Source organism: Pan troglodytes, chromosome 5, assembly GCF_028858775.2.
Source record: "Pan troglodytes isolate AG18354 chromosome 5, NHGRI_mPanTro3-v2.0_pri, whole genome shotgun sequence".
NCBI lineage: Eukaryota > Metazoa > Chordata > Mammalia > Primates > Hominidae > Pan > Pan troglodytes.
In genome coordinates, this window is record NC_072403.2 from 41,490,453 (window position 1) to 41,508,750 (window position 18,298).

Consider the following 18,298-nt stretch of genomic DNA (forward strand, 5'->3'; position numbering starts at 1 on the left):
ATAGTAGAGTAGGCTGGGTGCGGTGGCTCATGCCTGTAATCCCAGCATTTTGGGAGGCTGAGGCGGGTGTATCACCCAAGGTCAGGAGCTTGAGGACCAGCCTGACCAACATGTTAGAAACCCTGTCTCTAATAAAAATGCAAAAATTAGTCGGGCATGGTGGTGTGCGCCTATAGTCCCAGCTACTTGGGAGGCTGAGACAGGAGAATTGCTTGAACCCAGGAGGTGGAGGTTGCAGTGAGCTGCGATAGCATCACTGCACTCCAGCCTGGATGACAGAGCAAGACTCCATCTCAAAAAAAAAAAAAAAAAAAAAAAGTAAATACAATGCTGGATCCTGAGTTTGATCTTAGACCAGAAAACGACAGTAGTGTAGTAACTGGTGAAATTCAAATAAGATCTGGAAAACAGTTACTGGTACTACATCAATGTTAACTTCCTGATTTTGATAAATGTACTGTGATTAGGTAAGATGTTAACATTTAGAGGAAGCTGTGTAAAGCATATAAGGGAACGCTCTATACTAGTTTTGCAACTTTTCTGTAATTCTAAATTTATTTCAAAACAAAAAGTTAAAAAAAAATTGACTCCCATCGCAAGTATTACCAAAAGCAAGATCTGATTTAATTTAGTCTGCTCTAAAGTCATCTCCACAGTGGTAATTTTGTGATATTGTCTATAATTGGGAAAAGTTTTTCCTCTTAGTTGACAAAACCCTCCAGTTTAAAAATATATATTATAAATTACTGAATCTAGGGCGTGCCTGTATCCATAGGAGTAAACCTCTACCTTTGTACATACATTTGAAATTTTTCATAAGAAAAATTTAAAATACACATTATAGACAAGCTTAAGTGCTTACTAATATAGTGAAGATGATTTTCTATCATTCCTACAACTTTTGTAAATATTTAGAATTCTATGATGGAGTTTTAGGGCTAGTAGGACCTTAAAAATCAAGAGGTTCAAGCTTGCCTCACTGCATAGGAAGGAAGCTAACGCCCAGAGGTGAAGTCTAGTTGAAGCCAGCCTGAGGCCAGGGCTGAGGCTGGAACCCTATCTCCCAACTCCTAGTCTGGAGCTATTTCCCTGGTATTCTACATTTAAAGCTCTTCATGTATTCAAAAACTTATCCCAAATGGCAATTTGGGATAAATAATATTTGTAACTGCTTCCCAAAACAACAGAATTTAAACTGATTTGCCAGACTCGTAGAAATGAAATATGGGTTGAAAATAGTATATACTTTAAAAGAAAGCAACTCAGCTATTCTTGTTTTCTGTTTAAATGAACTCTTTACTTTTTTTTTTTTAAGGAGACAAGGTCTCACTATGGTGCCTAGGCTAGACTGCACTGGCTATTCACTGGTGTAACCATAGCACGCTATAGCCTCAAACTCCTGGCCTCTAGTGATCCTCCTATCTCAGCCTCCCAAGTAGCTGGGACTACAGGTGCACACCATTACACCTGGCTTTTGAAATCATTATTTTAAACAGACCTTTTATAATAATAGTTCATGTTCCCATCCTTGTTGAATGATTTGATTTTTGTTATTAATGGAAGTATTTCTCTGTTTTCTCACAACTCTCTTTTGAAGGATTTCAGCTCACTAATGACACTTCTCAAGCACTTATCCATGCAGAAAGCCTTTACTGAACACCAAATGTGTGTCACGCACTGCAGGAAATGCTGAACACAAAAGGATGAAGAAAGATTCTGGTCCTCAAGCACTCAAAGTATACTGGGAGAAATGGGCAAATACTGATTACAATGTAAAGTGACAAGTAGTATACACAGTGGTACATATAATTTGCTCCGGGAGGGAAGAAGAGTTAGCTATCTCAGTCCTCAGAGCTGCCCCTACTCCCACTTAGCAAATGAAGAAACGGAATAGCTTCAGGTTACTCAATAAACACCAAAGCAGGACTTGAACCTAGGTCTCCTGATATGGAATAGAATGAACATTATTATCCAATATTGATCTAAATGATGAACTATTTTTTAATCTTGATGACAGCTGATGAGATGTATTTGAGTCCTAAAGGGGATTATAATCTACTGCTCTGTTTAGTAACTCTGTAACCCTGGGCAATTTATTTAACATCTCTGAATTAACTTTTCTCATCTGGGGACAAGAAATTTTACCTCTTAAGGTTGTGAGAAATAAATGAACAAACATATCAGGCAACTAATATAGTTGTTGGCACACCAGAGAGTCCACAGATTGAGAATTTCTTGTGGATGGAATTACTTTGTATTCATTTTTGAGTTTGTAGAGGCTGGCAGCATACCTGAAACGTAGATGTTGAATTAATATTTACTAAATAAAATTATTAAATAAATGTTGAACCTGAAACTATTTTTTTTTTTTTGGACAGAATCTTGCTGTTGTCCAGGCTGAAGCACAATGGCACAATCACGGCTCTCTGCTGTAGCATTCATCTCCAGAGCTCAAGTGATTCTTCCACCTCAGCCTCCCAAGTAGCTGGGACTACAGGGACGTGACACCACACTTGACTAATTCTCTTGATGCTTTTTAGTAGAGATGGGGCCTCACTATGCTGTCCTGGCTGGTCTCGAATTCCTAAGCTCAAGAGATCCTCCTGCCTCGGCCTCCCAAAGTGCTGGAATTACAGGCATGAGCCACTGTGCCCAGCTAAGACTATCTTTGAGATATATTCAATACTTTTTTTTTTGAGACAGAGTCTTGCTTTGTCATCCAGGCTGGAGTGCAGTAGCACCATCTCGGCTTATTGCAACCCCCGCCTCCCGGGTTCAAGTGATTCTCATGCCTCAGCCTCCCGAGTAGCTGGGAATACAGGCGTGCACCACCACGCCTGGCTAGTTTTTTGTATTTTTAGTAGAGATGGGGTTTCGCCATGCTGGCCAGGCTGGTCTCAAACTCCTGAGCTCAGGCAATCCACCTGCCTCGACCTCCCAAAGTGCTGGGATTACAGGCGTGAGTCACTGCGCACAGCCGATATTCATTTCTACAAACATTTTTTTTTAAAGTCTCCATTTCGTCCACATAAATGGCCCAACTTTTAAGGACTAGTTCCCTCTTACTTTAATACTTACTTTCTACTGTTGCTCCTTCGTTTGGATTTGAATATCCCTCTCCTTTCCGTTTGGTTCTCCGGATAATGCCTCCATCTTCAAATAAATCCTCTCCTTTGAAATCAAGGAGCTCAATCTAGAAAGAAAAAAGGAATTCAGCTGAGAAAAGACCAAATAAAGCCAACTGAACATATGTGAAGGCAAGGGCAACCAATTATTTCATTTTACAAAATAAAGCTGTTTTAAAATATATACATTCATCTATGCATCTTAATTATTGGAAAAGTAGCAAAAAAAAAAAAAAAAACCCACTATACTTTTCCATACTTGGAAAGAACTTCATGTAATGCTAATGTCTAGAACTATATCCTAAGGGACTGCAGTGCAAAGACAGGAAATACTAGGAAAACTACCCTGTAGGCAAAAAGCCAGAGCTACAAGGTGCTGGTGTAGAACTATTTTGTTTGAGGCCACAACTTTCCCATCCTGGGTTTATGGAGTTCCCTTCTCAAAATGTAAGAATAAATCTCATGAATGTGACCTACGACTGATTAAAGGTGTATTTTACCTAGCTGGGGTGGTTCTTAAAAATCAAGTTTTGCCAAATATATGTAATTCAACATAGGATGAATAATGTTTTATCACCACCAATGGCTTCTAGAGAAGTGAGATCTGTGACATATAAATTTTTATAATATGTAAATACCCTGCAACGTGACATAGGCATATTTCAACATTTATCGCCAACATTTCCATCCTGTACTCTGGTCAATTTTGAGTATGTCACACTCACACCATGGACCAGAATCTTTATTTCTAAGTGTAGTGTCTTTTGTTTATTTGGATATGACCTTTTTGTGCTAGAAACACGTTTCTAAGAAAGCACTGGCACGCGCACCCTTGGGTTTGTGGGAAACAATTCAAGAAGCCATGCTCCAAAATAAGTAAGTTGGATCTGATTCTCTATAGCAAGCTTAGCTCCTTTTCCCACTGCCTGTTGCTTCAAAGCCATTCCTATTGTAGAGCAGATGCTGACAAGGCAACATCACACACATACTTGCCTCAAAAAAGAGAGTTGCATTCGAGGGAATTTTAGGGAGACTGCCAGCCGAGCCATATGCATATTCTGGTTTGCACAGTAAATGGCATATCTCTCCTTTCTTCATGGTAGCCACCCCAATGTCCCATGCCTTGATGACTTGGCCTAAGAGAAAGGAAAAGGTAGTTGAAAGCTATAAGCCCTATTTAAAAAGATTTAACTTTCATAAAACAAAAGTTCTAATTTCCAGTTTTTCATACTACATACTCAGCTAGAAAGTATGGGCTACAAGATGACAGAGTGCTACATACAAATAAATAAATAATTTTTTTTTGAAGGCTATCATAAAAAATTCCCTGTTGATCGGCCCAGCACTTTGGGAGGTTGAGGTGGGAGGACTGCTTGAGTCCAGGAATTTGACACCAGCCTGGGCAACACAGCAAGACCTCATCTCTAAAAAAAAAAAAAACACCCCAAAGAACCAAAGAACACAGCTGGGTATGGTGCACACCTGTAGTCCCAGCTACTCCAGAGGCTGTGGTGGGAGGACAGCTTAAGCCTGGGAGCCCAGGAGATTGAGGCTTCAGTGAGTCATGATTATGCCACTGCACTCTAGCCTGGGTGACAGAGTGAGACCCTGTCTCAAAAAGGATTCCCTGCTGAAAGGGATGAAAGTAGTATAAATTCCTAAACTACTCAAAAATTAAGTCTTTGAAAACTGGTGGTAACATTATCCATGAAATATGGCTATGTTGCAATTGTTGCCTAATTTATCATTTCAACTATAATAAGCGCACATTTTCTAGGCAGAGACAGAACAAAAATAGTATTGAAAAATAGTTTGTCCTAAGGAAGCTTATAATTTAGTTGGGTAGACAAAAAAAACAACAAAACAAGAAGTAACCAGAACAGTATAAATTGCATAAAAGGGTCCATGAAACACATTTCTTCTCAAAATTTAGAATCAGAAAAATGTTCCTTTAAACAAAAACATATGTGTCTTTTTGTCAAACCACAACTACAGAACTTAAAATATTTTATTTTTTGCCTACTTCCAGGAAACTAAGTTAAATTTACTGCTCAATTGTAGAACTATATTAGGCTATATAATTGTAATCTCAATGTTTATAGTTCCTATGATGTGCATCATTATCTTACTGTAAGCAGTATCAAGTCCTTTCGGAAACAATAGAAAATTTAGGCAATTTAAAAGGCTAAATTACATTTTGGTGGGGCATGGTGGCTCACGCCTGTAATCCCAGAAGTTTGGGAGGCCAAGACAGGCGGATCACTTGAGGCCAGGAATTCAAGCCTGGCCAACATGGTGAAACCCCGTCTCTACTAAAAATACAAAAATTAGCCAGGCATGGTAGTGCGTGCCTGTAATCCCAGCTACTTAGGAGGCTGAGGCAGGAGAATTGCTTGAACCTGGGAGGCGGAGGTTGCAGTGAGTAGAGATCATGCCACTGCTCTCCAGCCTGGGCGACACAGCAAGACTCTGTCTCCAAAAAAAAAAAAAAAGGCTAAATGACAAATGAGGTACTCTGTCAATCAAAAATATTAAGTATCTGGGGGCTGGGCACGTTGGCTCGCGCCTGTAATCCCAGCTGTAATCCCAGCACTTTGGGAGGCCAAGGCGGGCAGATCCCTTGAGCTTAGGAGTTTGAGACCAGCCCAGGCAACATGGTGAAACCCCATCTCCACAAAAAAATATATTTAAAAAATGAGCCAGGCATGGTGGTGCTTGCCAGCTACTCAGCAGGCTGAGGAGGGAGGACTACTTGAGTCCAGGAGGTCAAGGCTGCAGTGAGCTGAGATCATGCCACTGCACTCCAGCCTGGGCAGCAGAGTGGAGACCCTGACCTGTCTCAAAAAACAAAAACAAAAATGTAAGTATTCAAAGTAGGATCAGATAAGAGATGAACCCCAGAGGAAGTGAATTTGAAGTGAGCTGGTGGTAGGATATTAGGACAAGGGAAACCCTACATAACAGTATGTAAGCAGGGATAGATAAACCATTTTTCATTCATGACCTTAGCTTAATCTTCATTAAATATTACAACTTTTCAAAATGTCAGCTACATTTATTTCAGTTAAAAATATATGTAAGTGGCCAGGAATAGCGGCTCATAGCTCTCATCTCAGATTTTGGAAGGCCAAGCAGGAGCATCCACTTGAGCCCAAGAGTTTTAAGACCAGCCAGGGCAACATAGTGAAACTCCATCTCTACAAAAATTTAAAAAATTAGTGCGGCATGGTGGCATATGCTTGTAGCTCCAGCTACTTTGGAGGTTAAGACAGGAGAATAGCTTGAACCTAGGAGTAAGAGGCTACAGTGAGCAATGATTATGTCACTGCACTCCAGACTAGGTGACAGAGCGAGACCCTGTCTCTTAAAAAAAAAAAAAAATCAAGTAATACATGCCTATTATTAAAACACCCATGAAAGAGATGGAAAGTGAAAGCTGAAAGGCCATCCATCTGCTCCTTATAAGTCACTGTTACGTTTCTTTGGTATCCTACTGTGTGCTGTCACTTTTTAAAAAAATTTAAAATACAAATGACAGCAAACTAGACATTCAGTTCTAAACTACTTTTTCATTTATTATATATCTTCATCCTCTTTCTCCATCAGTACAAAGGAGGATGTACGTTTTAGAGGTCAAAAATGCAGCATACTCTAACTTCAGAATACCTGGATTTGAATACCAAGTTTGCCCTTTACTATCTGTGTAAACTTGTGCAAGTTATTTAATCTCTGTGCTTAGTCTCCTCACCTGCAAAATGTAAATAATAACCATACTTGCCATATATTAATAGTTGTTTTAAGAATTATTAGATAAGGCCGGGCATGGTGGCTCACGCCTGTAATCCCAGCACTTTGGGAGGCCGAGGCGGGCGGATCACAAGGTCAGGAGATTGAAACCATCCTGGCTCACACGGTGAAACCCCACCTCCACTAAAAATACAAAAAATTAGCCAGGCATGGTGGCAGGCGCCTGTAGTCCCAGCTACTAGGGAGGCTGAGGCAGGAGAATGGCGTGAACCCAGAAGGAGGAGCTTTCAGTGAGCCGAGATCGCACCACTGCACTCCAGCCTGGGCGAAAGAGCAAGACTCCGTCTCAAAAAAAAAAAAAAAAAATTAAGAATTATTAGATAAAACACATCAAATGCATGGCACGGTGCCCGGCACATAATATGTATTTGATAAAGGAAAGACATCATCATCATAATAAATGCAAATAGACCTACCTCATTCTTAATGGGTGTATAATACTACAATCTTCTATTGATGCATATATTACCAACAGTAATCTAATGAGACTACTTGTCCATGTATGTTTGCCTGCTTTGCATAAGTATATTTGGAGTGTAAATTCCTGGAAGTGCAAAGGTGATATGCATTTTAAATTTGATAGTTATTGCCCCACTGTCTTTACGAAATGGCTACATCACTTTTTTTTTTTTTAAGAGACAGGGTCTTGCTCTGTCACACAGACTGGAGTGCGATGATGTGAGTATAGCTTACTGCAGCCTCAACCTCCCAGGCTCAAGCGGTCCTCCCACCTTAGCCTCCCAAGTAGCTGGGACCACAGACATGTACCACCACATTGGGCTAATTTTCTTTTCTTTTTTTTTTTTTTTTTTGTAGGCAGTCTCACCATGTTGCCCAGGCTGGTCTTGAGCTCCTGGGCTCAAGTGAATCTCCTGCCTCTGCCTCCCTAGTAGCTAGGACTACAGGTGAATACCACCATGATTTTCTGTAGATATGGAGTCTTGCTACATTGCCCAGGTCGGTCTTGAACTCCTAGCCTCAAGTGATACTTCTGCTTCAGCTTTCCAAAGTGCTGGGATTACAGGTGTGAGCCAGTGCATCAGCCCAGTTTTTTTCCTTTTTAAGAGACAGGGTCTTGCTATGTTGCTCAGGCTGGACTCAAACTCCTGGCTCAAGTGATCCTCCCACCTCAGCTTCTGAGTGGCTGAGACTACAGGCACCTGGCTTCAACTGATTCTTAACAAGAGTTTGAGAAAGAAAAAGTAGCCTCCCCAACATCTGGAAACTGCTTGAACACTTACAGCTGGACCTCAGTGCTGTTTGAAGCTGGCCTAGGGATCATAGGGAGGCCATATTATTCTCCTGTGGGACATAAACAATCTCGCAAAATATCAACATGAGACAAGGTCACTCTGAGACTGTGTTCAAGTGAGACAAAACAAAAATACTTCAAAATTTTGTCTGGCCGGGCACGGTGGCTCACGCCTGTAATCCCAGCTACTTGGGAGGCTGAGGCAGGAGAATTGCTTGAACCTGGGAGGTGGAGGTTGCAGTGAGCTGAGATCACGCCACTGCACCCCAGCTCCATTTCAAAAAAGAAAAAAAAATTTTTTTTGTCTAAGCCCAGAGGAAAAAAACAAGGTCACTGAGTATTTTTACAAAATACCAAACATCCCCCTCTCCTGGCTAATATGAGTGACTGCTGCTTCTCTACCAGTTCTAGCTTTGGTCTCACTCTACTCTAGTTGGCCCACGTCCTAATAAGATTTATTAAGATACCCAAACATCAATCACCCCACATCCTAACAGTATCCAATCGAGAAAGCTCTGCTTTCTTAAACTCCCCAAAATCACCTAATACAAGCACAAGTCCTATAAAATATTCCTTCTAACACTCTTACTGAGATACTCCACAGTTTGCATGGTGTGCATCCTCCCTCACAAGTAATGAACCAACGTGTTCAACTATAGGTGTGTTCCTAGTGGTCTGTGGCTGCAGGGCACTGACAAGGCCCACTCACTGACGGGAGCAGTGTGTGAGACCACACCACAGAACAAGAAACCAGTTGTATCACTCAGTATATATGCAAACAGAATGGAGAGCATCAATTAGCCTGGAGTGGGTTAAGCAAGCTTCTACACATTTTCTTAGGTTAAATTCCTAGATGTAGAATTACTGGACCAAAAACATAAATATTTTCTTCTTTTTGAGACAGGGTCTCACTTTGTTGCCCAGGCTGGAGTGCAGTGGCACGATCTTGGCTCATTGCAATCTCTGCCTCCTGGGTTCAAGCAATTCTCGTGCCTCAGACTCCCAAGTAGCTGGGATTACAGGCACGTGCCACTACACTTACGTAATTTTTGTATTTTTTGGTAGAGACAGGGTTTCACCACGTTGGTCAGGCTGGTCTCAAACTCCTGACCTCAAGTGGTCTGCCCACCTCGGCCTCCCGAAGTCCTGGGATTACAGGTGTGAGTCACCATGCCCAACCCCCAAAGCATAAACATTTTAAAGATTCTTCATCTTCAGGATCTCAGTCATAGGTAACATACACCAAGAATAGGCCGGTGCGGTGGCTCAGGCCTGTAATCCCAGCACTTTGGGAGGCCGAGGTGGGCAGATCACGAGGTCAGAGGATTGAGACCATCCTGGCTAACATGGTGAAATCCCGTCTCTACTAAAAATACAAAAAATTAGCTGGGCGTGGTGGTGAGCGCCTGTAGTCCCAGCTACTCGGGAGGCTGAGGCAGGAGAATGGCGTGAACCTGGGAGGCGGAGCTTTCCGTGAGCCGAGATTGCGCCACTGCACTCCAGCCTGGGCGACAGAGCAAGACTCCATCTCAAAAAAAAAAAAAAAAAAAACACCAAGAATACATAATGTCAATTTATTTATTTATTTATTTATTTATTTATTTATTTATTTATTTATTTTTGAGACAGAGTCTCGCTCTGTTGCCCAGGCTGGGGTGCAGTGGTCCTATCTCTGCTCACCGCAAGCTCCGCCTCCCGGGTTCACGCCATTCTCCTGCCTCAGCCTCCCGAGTAGCTGGGACTACAGGCGCTAGCCACCACGCCTGGCTAATTTTTTGTATTTTTAGTAGAGATGGAGTTTCATCGTGTTAGCCAGGATGGTCTCAATCTCCTGACCTCGTGATCCGCCTGCCTCAGCCTCCCAAAGTGCTGGGATTACAGGCGTGAGCCACCGTGCCTGGCCACGTCAATTTATTCTTACACTTGATCTGGACTTCAATTTTACTAGCTTACACACAATTTATCAATTTCAGGAGTCTTATTCCATTTGTAATAAAATATAAAACAAGAATATATATGTATACAAATGTGTAATATAGCTATTACTAAATTTAAATGCTTTTTATACGTATGTAACTATAGGCAGGTGAAAAAGTTTAAAAGCATACAAAGCCCAGTATAAAAGCAATGCATTATGCTTTTTCTTCCTTCTGTAATGTTACACTTTTTTCTGGTTTAAAAAAATTATATAACATATTTTAAGATACAACATTTTAATCACTTAACAGTTTCATTTATAGTAAAGACTATAGTGACCACTTCAGAACATTCTGACTACATAATGTTTTCTCCTTGAGTTTTAAAAAAAACGCTTAATTGTGGGGGAAAAAAAAAAGAATTTACCATCTTAGCTATTTTAAAGTGCACAGTTCACTATTTTTAAGTATATTCACATTGTTGTGCAACCAATCTCCAGAACTTTTTCATCTTGCAAAACTAAAATTTTATACCCATTAAACATTTCCTCCTTCCCTAATCTTTGGCAACTTCTATTCTACTTTGTTTTTATGAATTTGACTACTCTGGATAGATAACTCATATAAATGGAATCAGACAGTACTTTTCTTTTTGTCACTGGATTACTTCACTTAGTATAATGCCCTCAAGGTTCGTCCATGTTGTAGCATCTGCCAGAATTTTTCTTTAAAACGTAAATATTCCACTGTACGTTTATATCACATTTTGTTTATCTATTCATCTATTGAAGGACACTTCAGTTGCTTCCACCTTTTGGTTGCTGTTAATAATGCTGCTACAAACATGAGTGTACAAATATCTCTTCAAGACCCTGCTTTCAATTCTGTTGGTTATATGCCCACAAGTAGAACTGCTAGATCAACATGGTAACTCTATTTTTAATTTTTTGAGGAACTTCCATACCGTTTTCCACAGCAGCTGCACTATTTTACATTCCCACCAACAGTGCATAAGGGTTCCAATTTCTCTACATCCTCATCAACACTTGTTGTTTTCTCTTTTTTTAACAGTACCCATTCTAACCGGTATGAGGGTAATACTTCACTGTGGTTTTGACTTGCATTTCCCTAATGATTAGTGATGTTGAACATCTTTTCATATGCTTGTTGTCCATTTTTATATCTTCTTTGGAGAAATTTCAAGCCCTTTGCCCAGTTTTTAAAAAGTTTTTAGAGACAGGGTATCGCTATGTTGCCCAGACTGGTCTTGAACTCCTGGCGTCTAAGTGACCCTCCCACCTAGGTCTCCCAAAATGCTGGGATTACAGGTATGGCCACTGCAACTGGTCCTTTACCCATTTTTAAATTAGGCTATTTTGTTGTTTTTGTTGAGTTATAGGAGTTGTTTGTGTATTCTGGGTATTAATCCCTTATCAGATATAAGATTTGCAAACATTTTTCTCCCATTCCATAGGCTGCCTTTCATTCTGTTACTGTTTGATGTACAAAAGTTTTTAATTTTGATGTATTCTAATTTATGTTTATGATGTACAGTAATTTATGTTTAATTGTTTTACTTTTGTTGCCTGTACTGTTGATGTCATGCCAAGAAACCACTGCAAAATCCAATGTCATGAAGCCTTTCCTCCATATTCTTTATCTTTTCTTTTTTCTTTTTTTTTGAGACATAGTTTCATTCTTGTTGCCTAGGCTGGAGTGCAATGGTGTGATCTTGGCTCACTGCAACTTCTGCCTCCCGGGTTCAAGCGATTCTCCTGCCTCCGCCTCCCAAGTAGCTGGGATTATAGGCATGCCCACCATGCCCAGCTAATTTTTTTTTTTTTTTTTTTAGTAGAGACGGGGTTTCACCATATTGGTCAGGGCTGGTCTTGAATTCCTAACCTCAGGTGATCCGCCCGCCTCGGCCTCCCAAAGTGCTGGCATTACAGGTGTGAGCCACTGTGCCCGGCCTTCCTCCATATTCTTATGGGAAGGTTTCTAATGCAAGGTTTAGATCTTGCATTTAGGTCTTTGATCCATTTTGAGTTAATTTTTGAGATGGTGTAAGATAAGGACCCAATTTCATTCTTTTACATGTGGATATCTAGCTTTTCCAACACCATTTGTTGAAAAGACTGTTCTTTCTCCTACTGAATGGTCTTGGCACCCTTGTTGAAAAATCACTACCTTTTAAATGTACGTTTACATTTGAATATGAGCATCTTGAACACACTATAGGATGAAAGCTACACCATATCATACAGGAAAAAAATTACTTTTTCATATGGGAGTAGAAAAGAACAAGAAAGGTAAATATTTTAACTGTAAAAGATTTTCTTTCAAAATATAAAAGTTGACAAACACTTAAGGTTAATCACTAATAAGCTTCAGGTAATAAAAATGCATCTGATTCATTCCTGCTTCACCTTCCTTGAGGGATTCCTAGGACTTAGTACCAATTTCTGATCTCTATTTTAACTACTTGCATATTCTGCTAATTTTTATGTTAAAAATAAGAAAAACCTCATATAATAGATAATACAGAAATCCTTTCTTCTTTTTATACTAAATAAAGCAAATTATTTTTCCTGTGTACCTTTTCCTCATATATTTTAGGTTTTTTTGTTTTTGTTTTTTTGAGATGGAATCTTGCTCTGTTGCCCAGGCTGGAGTGCAATGGCACAATCTCGGCTTACTGCAACCTCCACTCCCAGGCTCAAGTGATTCTCCTGCCTCAGCCTCCCCAGTAGCTGGGATTATAGGCATGTGCCACCACACCAGCTAATTTTTGTATTTGTAGTAGAGACAGGGTTTCACTATGTTGGCCAGGCTGGTCTTGAACTTCTAAACTCAGGTGATCTGCCCGCCTCGGCCTCCCAACGTGCCGGGATTACAGGCATGAGCCACCACGCCTGGCCTAGTTTTATTTTAAAATAGCTATAAAAGGGCTCTAATAATCATCCCTACTCCCTACCAATAGTAACTAATCATGAATTAAACAAATTAATTTATGTATTTTGTTTTGAGTCAGTGTCTCGCTCTGTCACCCAGGCTGGAGTGAAGGCATGTGATCATAGCTCACTGCAGCCTTGACCTCCTGGGCTCCAGTGATCCTCCCATCTCAGCCTCCTGAGAAAGCTGGGACTATAGGCGTGCACCACCACACCTGGCTAATTTTTGTATTTTTTTGTAGAGATGGGGTTTCACCATGTTGTCCAGGCTGGTCTTGAACCCTTGGGTTCAACTGATCCTCCTGCCTTGGCCTCCCAAACTGCTGAGATTACAGTAATTTATGTTTAAGACTCTTTTAAAGTATTCATATCTTATGTTACATTGTATTTTTGTCATTTCTCTAACTACTAAGAGAACTAATCACAGGATAATCTCTCCCCACCTTCATGGCTTATAATTAAAAAAAAAAAAACAAAAAACAGGGAAAGAAAACAGATATGGTAGCATTATCTGTCCTGGGACAGCCTTAAGGATCAACTCTGCCAGACTAAATTGTTACATACTTGAAGGCAGGGGTCATGTTTTAATTACTCTTTGCAAAGAATTATAGCACCACAACACTGTACTCAAAAAGAGAACAAAGGCATGATGTAATATCGAATTTAAATGGAGTGAGAAATTTGCTCAGCTTTCCACAGCCTAAATCAGCTCGTCCCTGATACCCACTCAGCAGTGGAAATTGGAAGCATTCCTCCTCTATCGCAAAGTACCAGGAAAAACCAAAGTAAGTACTTTCTTAAAGTTTGCTGTCTTTCTGGCTCACACTTTTGGGGACAATTAAAAAAATTAAATATTTTAGCCTAAAAGCTTTCCTTACAAATCTCCTGAATGCTCCTAAACTGCATGTAAAAAAAAGTAAACAGATACTAAGAATATATTGGCTGAGTGCAGTGACTCATGCTTGTAATCCCAGCACTCTGGGAGGCTGAGGCAGGAGGATCACTGAAGCCTAGGAGTTCAATGCTGTAGTGAGTTATGATGGCACCATTGCATTCCAGCCCCGATAACAGAGCAAGTCTCTGGAGAGAAAGAGAGAGAGAAAGAAGGAGGAGGAGGAAGAGAGAGAGAGAGAGAGAGAGAGAGAGAGAGAGAGAGCGAGCGAACACAAGCGCCAGTGCTTTTGATAAACCTTACTATGACATATCATTACTGGTAAGAAATGTCTACTGTGGCTGGGTGCAGTGGCTCACCCCTGTAATACTAGCACTTTGGGAGGCCAAGGCGGGCGGATCACGAGGTCAGGAGATTGAGACCATCCTGGCCAACATGGTGAAACCCCGTCTCTACTAAAAATATAAAAATTAGCCAGGCATGGTGGTGCATGCCTGTAATCCCAGCTACTCAAGAGGCTGAGGCAGGAGAATCACTTGAACCCGGGAGGCAGAGGTTGCAGTGAGCCGAGATCGTGCCACTGCACTCCAGCCTGAGCGAGAGCGAGACTCCGTCTCAAAAAAAAAGAGAAATTTCTACTGTATATCAGGCACTCGATAAATACTGCTAACCAGGACCTACTTCATTTCTGTACCTGGTTTGGGCTATGTTTTAAACCTTAAGATCTAACATAACTTAAGAAAGACTACCTGGATTTGAATCCTGGCTCTGCCACTTACTGTATAGCCTTGGGCAATTTACCGAGCTTCTCTGTACCTTAGTCTGTAATATAGTAAACAAAAAATCACATCAAACCAAAAATGGTTAATAACAGTAGGTAACCAAACCATAAAAGAAAAAACTGATAAAGCTGACTTAATCAGAAGTAAAAACTTTTACTTTTCCAAAGAACAATTAAGAAAATAAAAAGGCAAGACAGACTGGGAGATCATATTTGCCAAAGTGCTTGTCCTTTTAAGTACAACTCAGTAAGACAAACAACTGATGTTTTAAAATGGGCAGAAGATCTGAACAGACACTTTACAAAAGAAAACATACAAATGCCCACTAGGCACAAGAAGAGAGACCCTCAATCATCACTAGTCATCAGGGAAATGCAAACAAAAACCAAGGTGAGATACTACTTCATACTTACTAGAATGGCTAAAGTTAAAAAGATCGACAATACGTGTTAGTAAGGATATGAAAAACTGAATAGCCCCAAATTGCAAACAACCAAATGTCCTATTTTTGAATGGGTGAACAAACTGTGGCATTCCCAAATTGTGGAATACTTCTCAGGAATTCAACATGCATGAATCCCAAAGTCATTATGTTAAGTGAAAGTCAACACCAAAGATAATACAAGATTCTGTTTATATGAAATTCTACAAAAGGCAAAATTATAGTAACAGAAACCAAGTTAGTGACTGCCTGGGGCTCAGGGTCCAGGAAGGAAAGTGACTGCAAAAGGACATAAAAATACTTTTTAGGGTAAATAAATTGTTTTATATTTTGATTGTGGTGGTAGTTACAGAAATATTATCAAAATTCATCAAACTATATACTTAAAAGGGTAAACTTTATTATATGTAAATAATACCTCAATAAAAAAACCAAAGTGGCTTGGACACAAATGTTAATATGATTGTCACCTAAATTATACTAATTGTACAAAGAATCCAAAAAATAGTAAGATTGAGGCTGGGTGCGGTGGCTCACGCCTGTAATCTCAGCACTTTGGGAGGCCGAGGTGGGTGGATCATGAGGTCAGGAGATCAAGACCATCCTGGCCAACATGGTGAAACCCCATCTCTACTAAAAATACAAAAATTAGCCAGGCATGGTAGTATGCACCTGTAGTCCCAGCTACTCAGGAGGCTGAGGCAAGAGAATCGCTTGAATCCGGGAGGCGGAGGTTGCAGTGAGCGGAGATCACGCCACTGCATTTCAGCCTGGGCGACAGAGCGAGACTCTGTCTCAAAAAAAAAAAAAAGGGTAGAAATAAGTCTTTCATCCTCCAAATCTATTGCCCTCTTCCATTTTAGTGAAAATATATTTGCTGGGGGGAGTAGGGTAAAAGAACAGAACCCCTATTATAGAAGTATGTATGAAAATCCTCGTTCTTAATTCAGCTTCTTTTTAAATGGGCTATGACCAGTTCTAATAATTCACAACGTCTAATATTTAGTTAAGAAAACCTAGTTAGAGAAATCATCACCTCTTCACTCTAATTTCTGTAACATATTCCACAGTAGTAATAATCAGTTCCCTTAGATTGATTCTGTCTTTCCCAACTTCCTGGGGCTAAGCAAGATGGCTGAGCATTGTTTCAAAGGTTTGTATGCATGCATAGTCAACAGATGAAGTCAGGACCCAAGATGTTATAACACAACTTTTACCATTCCATTATAAAACCAGTCAAAAATCCTAACACTGCCACAATAATAATCAACATCTGAGTGCTTACCATTTGTTAGGCTGAATGCTAGGCGATGGTGTACATTATCTTAATCCTCAACATAATAATATATACTTATATAATCATATATAATATATGTAGTATATATGATTATCATAACCTTAGATGAAGAAAGTAAAGAATAGAGTTTAAAAGATGGTACGGCTGGCCAGGCGCGGTAGCTCACGCCTGTAATCCCAGCACGTTGGGAGGCCAAAACGGGTGGATCACCTGAGGTCAGGAGTTCAAAACCAGCCTGGCCAACATGGTGAAACTCCGTCTCTACTAAAAATACAAAATTAGCCAGGTGTGGTGGCGCATGCCTGTAATCCCAGCTACTTGGGAGGCTGAGGCAGGAGAATTGCTTGAACCTGGGAGGTGGAGGTCACAGTGAGCTGAGATCATGCCATTGCACTCCAGCTTGGGCAACAAGAGTAAAACTCCGTCTCAGAAAGAAAAAAAAAAAAAGAAAAGAGAAAAAGATGGTATGATAAAAGCAACAGACATACACCAAGCAAAAGACATATACAAAGCAAGTGTAGGTATAGCTTGAATTTGTTTATGTATTTTATGATATGTTTATCTTTTCAATGGGATTTTTACAGATAGGCTCTTATAGTTCTATGTTAAATATTGAAGTCATACTAGAATCCCCAAATTAAGATGACTTTCCATTGAAATATTTCTATTTATTCCCTTGGGAGAGGTACAATATAAGGGATCAATGGAGTTCAATGAATAATATTTATACTACTGTCCAGTTATATTATTTTCTTCATTTTGATAAACTACCTAATGCTATAAAATATAAGTATAAAACTATAGTCTGGGCACAGTGGCTCATGCCTGTAATCCCAGCACTTTGGGAGGATAAGGCAGGAGGATCACCTGAGCTCAAAAGTTCGAGACCACCCTGGGCAACATGGTGAAACCCTGTCTCTACTAAAACACAAAAAATTAGCCAAGCGTGGTGGGGCGCGCCTGAAGTCCCAGATACTGGGGAGGCTGAGGCATGAGAATCACTTGAGCCCCAGAGGCAGACGTTGCAGTGAGCCAAGATCACATCACTGCACTTCAGCTTGGGCTACAGAGTGAGATTCCATCTCAAAAAAAAAAAAAAAAAGGAAAAAAACCCCACAAAACTATAAACTGCCTAACCAATGTTTCTTGTTTTGTAGGCAACTAAATACATTATGTTATAGATGTTTTACCAGAGGTATATTGCTCTATCCTAGTATTTCCAATTACCATCTTAAGGAGGCCTCTAAGGGTCTCTTTGTGTTGGTATTAGTCTTTTATGGTTTTTGTTCCCACATTCTTTGCAGAAGGAACAAGAATGGAATCACATAGGCTCTCCACAGACTTCTTTTTACAGAAGCAGGTAAGATTAAGTGGCTTACTCATGTTAACACACCACAAGGAACAGGGAAGACAGGAACCCTGGCTTCCTAATGCCCGGCTGGAAGCTTTTTCCATGAGACTGCACTGACTCTAGACAGGTGTGTCAGAGGTACAAAGTCAACTGAAAGTTGACTCTTTTTTTTCTCCCAACTTGTATTTAAAAAAAAAAAAAACTCAGAAAATCTTCTCACTCTGCTTAAAATTCCAGGAAACTCATTCACCATAGTGTTTTACTGAGAAAATCTCAGTAGAGAAGATACCAATATAAATTCTCAACAATTCTTAATTCTGCTCACCAAGATAACTGCTAAAAGGACCTGTTATCTTAACTCTCAACTTCTTTAAGACAAGAATTCTAAGGATAGAGTAAGGATTTAGCAGGTGGCAGGAACAAGGGGGTCTGACAAGGTCAGTCACTCTTAGGTCACCTAAATAATGATGCCACATCCATTCT

At 40.2% G+C, this 18,298-nt stretch overlaps 1 protein-coding gene across 15 annotated transcripts in view; it reads right to left on the minus strand.

Moving 5' to 3' along the window:
* FKBP5 (FKBP prolyl isomerase 5) overlaps window positions 1-18,298 on the minus strand; it is a 155,182-nt gene that overhangs the window by 42,504 nt on the left and 94,380 nt on the right. For all 15 annotated transcript variants that reach the window (XR_010157984.1, XM_016955334.3, XM_518427.7 and 12 more), the window contains 2 exons: window positions 4,119-4,261; window positions 3,079-3,193 (listed from right to left, as the gene is read on the minus strand). Coding sequence is in view for 14 of the 15 variants with exons in the window: in XM_016955334.3 (XP_016810823.1) it covers window positions 3,079-3,193; window positions 4,119-4,261 (258 nt within the window). In the remaining variant the exon portion in view is untranslated. The remainder of the gene's footprint in view (window positions 1-3,078; window positions 3,194-4,118; window positions 4,262-18,298) is intronic.